Source organism: Rhinopithecus bieti, unplaced genomic scaffold, assembly GCF_001698545.2.
Source record: "Rhinopithecus bieti isolate Rb0 unplaced genomic scaffold, ASM169854v2 scaffold_8783, whole genome shotgun sequence".
In the NCBI taxonomy this organism is placed as follows: Eukaryota; Metazoa; Chordata; class Mammalia; order Primates; family Cercopithecidae; genus Rhinopithecus; species Rhinopithecus bieti.
In genome coordinates this window covers 1,745,914-1,750,901 of record NW_016806197.1, presented here as the reverse complement: position 1 = coordinate 1,750,901, position 4,988 = coordinate 1,745,914, and the positions used below count along the sequence as shown (strand labels likewise).

General features: G+C 49.1%; 1 protein-coding gene across 2 annotated transcripts in view; it reads left to right on the top strand.

Annotated features, from left to right (window-relative positions):
• Nucleotides 1-4,988, top strand: part of TGFBRAP1 (transforming growth factor beta receptor associated protein 1) — a 49,509-nt gene that overhangs the window by 1,277 nt on the left and 43,244 nt on the right. The window contains exon 2 of one of the 2 annotated variants that reach the window (XM_017875032.1): nt 2,717-3,421. In XM_017875032.1, coding sequence (XP_017730521.1) covers nt 2,734-3,421 — 688 coding nt within the window. In that variant the 5' untranslated portion in view covers nt 2,717-2,733. The remainder of the gene's footprint in view (nt 1-2,716; nt 3,422-4,988) is intronic. The other variant, XM_017875033.1, reaches the window with a different exon arrangement.

The window sequence follows — 4,988 nt, the reverse complement described above, 5'->3', positions numbered from 1 at the left end:
TTCACTGTGTTAGCCAGGATGGTCTCATTCTCCTGACCTCGTGATCCACCCGCCTCGGCCTCCCAAAGTGCTGGGATTACAGGCTTGAGCCACTGCGCCCGGCCAGATAATATACTTTTAAGAAGCTAAATAAAAGGAGTTTGATTATAGGTGCCCAGAGTTTGTTTCTCTATTCCTTCCGCAAAGTAAGACACAATTTATATTTTAAATAGCAGAACTGCTTACTCCTGCCATTTAAAAAAGACAACCCTGATTGATTAATCAATGAAGGAAGAAGTTTTTTGTATTACTTCACTTTCACTAACTTAGATGTCTGGAAGCCGACATTTCAATATCTGGGTTTTACTCATTAGCATTTAAATGGAGAAAAAAATATTGTCTGGGTTTTGGTGGTTGTGTTTGGTTGGGACAAATACATGACGTTTTTTAAGAGCTGTTTGTGCCAGAGACTATTTGTAGAAGCCTGCAGGAGTTCTGCACCCGGCCTCACCTGGGATTCTGGGGATGTTCCCATAGCCCCGAGGTAGATGGACATGATTCCTTCTCTGTGGTGCCTTTTGAGCCTTCCTCTACACTTCCCCCATCTCTTTTCCATAGTTTCTGTGAAGATGAGCTCCCATAAATGAGTGTGAAGATGTCTTAGGGGTGGGGCGTGTGTGTGAGTATGTGTTCTGGCTTATGATGCAGGCTGTCTTTTGGTGGAGGTGAATGGGTTACCCATATCTGAGGACAGAAGACAGCATAGTTTAATCTCTTGGTGCCCAGCTTGGGAAATAAACATCAGAAACAAGCTGGTAGTTTGAGAGAGGAATAGGAGCTGATCCAGACCAGGAGGGAATCATAGTATTGATGATGAGATCCAAAAGTTTGAGTGCCGTGTGCCGGCTGTCAGCATTTCACATGAGCTGACTTACTTCATGCAACAATCCTGTGAAGTAGGTACCGTTATTATGCTCATTTCACAGATGAAGCAATTGAGGCTGGAATAGCCAAGTGTCCATTCAGGCTGCTGTAACAAACTACCATACACTAGGTAATTAATAAACAATAGAAATGTATTGCTCGCAGTTCTGGAGGCCAGGAAGTCCAAGATCGAGGCATGGTACTCTCAGTGTTTGGTGAGGGTCCATCCCTCAAGGGTGGTGCCTTCCAGCTGCCTCCTCACACAGTGGATGGAAGGAAAAAATAAGCTCTCTGGGGCCTCTTTGATAAGGGCACTAATGCTGTTCGTAAGGGTTCCACCCTCATGACGTAATCACCTCCCAGTTGCCCCACCTCCCAACACTACCACTCTGGGGATAAGTTTCAACATAGGGATTTTAGGGGGACACAAACATTCTGACCATAGCAACAAGTAATTTGCTCAAGCAATGGGAAACAAACAGGAACGACTGACGTGTCCACAGACAAGCCTCCTCAGCCCTGGGGTACCCCCCTCCTGGGGGTTTTGTTGAGATAGGGAAGGGGGCTGGAGTCTCACTCGTGTGTAGTTGACATTGCCCCATGGATGGGGCAGACAAGAAATTGTGGAGTTCCACAATTTTCTAGTTGAAAGGCACCAAAGAAGTTCTCTGATTCCTTCCCTTCCCTGATGTGTGAACCTTTCTTGAATATTTCTGAGAGGTCGTCCCCACTTTGCTGGAATGCCTCCAAGTATTAGGAACTTAAGCTATCATGAAGCAGCACTGTTCCATGTTCAGAGAGCTTGAGGTGAGGAAGTGATAGTGATAGGGAGCCTTTCACTTCCCAGCTGCCCTGCAGCTCCCATCATTCTCTGCAGTCCTCTTTCCAGCTCTCTGATCCCCTGCCCTGCTCCTGATTACAGGGACTGTGCCTTTGAGTTTGCTTCTGGCCGCCTGAGAAGTCCAAAAGGCCACCTTGCCTGGTCTTCTCCCTCTGACTTTGTGGAGTGTGAAGCCACAGTTCTCCACAGACAATGAAGTAGGAGGCCACAGGCTCTCACTTCCAGTGGGAGCCAGGGACCAGTCCACACATCCACTAAATAGCTCCACTCGCCACATGAAAGCCTTTCAAGCTCCAAGGCACACCTTTACTCTCCAAATGAATACATTTCCTCCAGAGCTGGGGCTGATGCACTTGCCTTTTTGGGAAGAACACAAAGGAATCCAAGGCCTGGCACCTGCCTCAGTGTCCCTGGCAGGATCCTGCGACTGTGGCTGTGTTCATTGACTAAAGTACATATTCAAGTAGCTGTAGAAACTCAGGGAAGATCAATGAGGATCATTTCTGCCTTTTTCAGAAATCCTTTTTTTTTTTTTTTAATGGGGTCTCATTATATTGCCCAGGCTGGCCTCCAGCTCCTGGGGTCAAGTCATCCTCCTGCCTCACAAATCCTTTTGTTATGTTGCCTGTGGGTGAATGCATGCATTTGTCTTCTGCCTGCAAGCGTGTCTGCCAGGAGCAATGTGAGGAGGCTTCAGGTGACTCTGTGTGGGGACTGAGCAGGATGGCCTGTGATCACAAGCACATGCATGTGTGTGTATGGGTGTGTGTGGAGGGGTGTATGTGTGGTTTTCTGCTGGGGTCTCTTGCTGTCCGATGGGGAAGGTCAGTGGGGAAGTGGTTTCTTTCCATTTTTTGACAGCGTGGAATGGTTTCCTTTAATGAACATGATAGCTAGGGAATCCACGCATCATTATTGCAACCTCTGTTTCTGCTTCTTCCTCTAAAATTAGTTTTCCTCTTTCTCTTCCAGCAGATCAGCCAGTAGACATGATGAACATCAAAGCCTTTACGCTTGTCTCTGCCGTGGAGCGGGAGCTGCTGATGGGCGACAAGGAGCGCATCAACATAGAGTGTGTGGAGTGCTGCGGCAGGGACCTCTACGTGGGTACCAACGACTGCTTCGTCTACCACTTCCTGTTGGAGGAGAGGCCAGTGCCTGCTGGGCCGGCCACGTTCACTGCCACCAAACAGCTGCACAGACACCTGGGCTTCAAGAAGCCCGTGAACGAGCTGCGCGCAGCCTCAGCACTCAACAGGCTGCTGGTGCTGTGTGACAACTCCATCAGCCTGGTCAACATGCTGAACCTCGAGCCCGTGCCCTCAGGGGCCCGCATCAAGGGGGCAGCCACGTTTGCACTGAATGAGAACCCTGTGAGTGGGGACCCATTCTGTGTAGAAGTTTGCATCATCTCTGTCAAACGCAGAACCATCCAGATGTTTCTGGTGTATGAGGACCGGGTGCAGATCGTCAAGGAGGTGTCGACCTCCGAGCAGCCCCTTGCTGTGGCTGTGGACGGCCACTTCCTGTGTCTGGCTCTGACCACTCAGTACATCATCCACAACTACAGCACAGGCGTCTCCCAGGACCTGTTTCCCTACTGCAGCGAGGAGAGGCCGCCGATCGTCAAGAGGATAGGGAGACAGGAGTTCCTGCTGGCGGGCCCGGGAGGGCTGGGTGAGGAGGATGCATTTGTGCACCTGGTCTTTTTGGGTGGCCTCCGTGACTGCATGTTGAAACTGGAGAGTGAGATTGGCGCTGTGCAGAATAAATCTTCAGTGACATTGGGCATGTGTGGCAAGACAGAGGCAGCAGTGCTTGACCAGTGCTTAATGAAATCCAGTTCGATTGTTCTGTGAACATGGGGTTGGAGTCATAAAAGCAGTTTCTTTCACACTGAAATGGAGCTTGAAGACAGCTCTGGTGGTGTTATCAGGAAGGGGGAATATTCTCAGCCCTTAGTCATCTTGGGAGAAAGGTTTTGGCCAAGAGACAATTCAGAGATAGCAGAGAGCTTTATGAAGGGAAATAGAGAACAGAGAGTTTATATGGAGGGAGACAGCACATTCTGAAAGATGAGGCAGAGTGGGATGCTGAGAGAGTAAGCCAGCAGCCCTGAGAGTTCTGCATCAGGTTTTTATGATGCTGGATTTTTTCTTGAAGTTCCCACCTCTGTCTTAAGTTTGTGCCTTTTTCCTTTGTCTGGTTTTCCCGTGTCTGCCTTAAGTCCCCGCCTTTTTCTCCCGCCTAATTTCTACCCTGAGCTTGTGGGACCCTCTCTTACTATTAGTTGGTACGCATGTACAGCTGGTGTTGGATGTGAATCCCACCTAATGGCTGCATTGCTCATTACCTCCACCCCAGGAAGGTTGTACAGCGGTTAGGTCCATACTTACTGCACCTGCATGTCTCTTTGGAATTTCTCCTTTACCCTCTTTCTCTCCTCTCTCCTCATATCTAGCATGCATTTTGTTTGTTTTTGTTTTGTTTTGTTTTGAGACAGAGTCTGGCTCTATTGCCCAGGCTGGAGTGCAGTGGCACATTATTGGCTCACTGCAGCCTCCACCCCCCAGGTTCAAGCGATTCTCCCTGCCTCAGCCTCCCAAGTAGCTGAGATTTCAGGCATGCAGCACCACGCCTGGCTAATTTTTGTATTTTTAGTAGAGATGGGGTTTCCCCATGTTGGCCAGGTTGGTCTTGAACTCCTGACCTCAAGTGATCTGTCCACCTTGGCCTCCCAAAGTGTTGGGATTACAAGCGTGAGCCACGGTGCTTGGCCAGCATGCATCTTTTTGATGGTCTCTGAGACATGGGATTTTCCAGACCTCCCTTTTCTCAGGGGCTCTTCACTCCTGCTCATGTCTACCTATCTACCCACTCCAACAGTGGGAAAATTCTTTTAAGTAAATAACCACAAAAATAACTTCAGGCCGGGCACGGTGGCCCACACCTGTAATTCCAGCACTTTGGGAGGCCAAAGCAGGCGGATCACCTGAGGTTGGGAGTTCGAGACCAGCCTGACCAACATGGAGAAACCCTGTCTCTACTAAAAATACAAAATTAGCCAGGCATGGTGGTGCATGCCTATAATCCCAGCTACTCGGGAGGCTGAGGCAGGAGAATTGCTTGAACCCAGGAGGCAGAGGTTGCGTTGAGCCAAGATCGCGCCATTGCACTCCAACCTGGGCAACAAGAGTGAAACTCTGTCCAAAAAAAAAAAAAAAAAAAAAAAAAAAAAACCCGG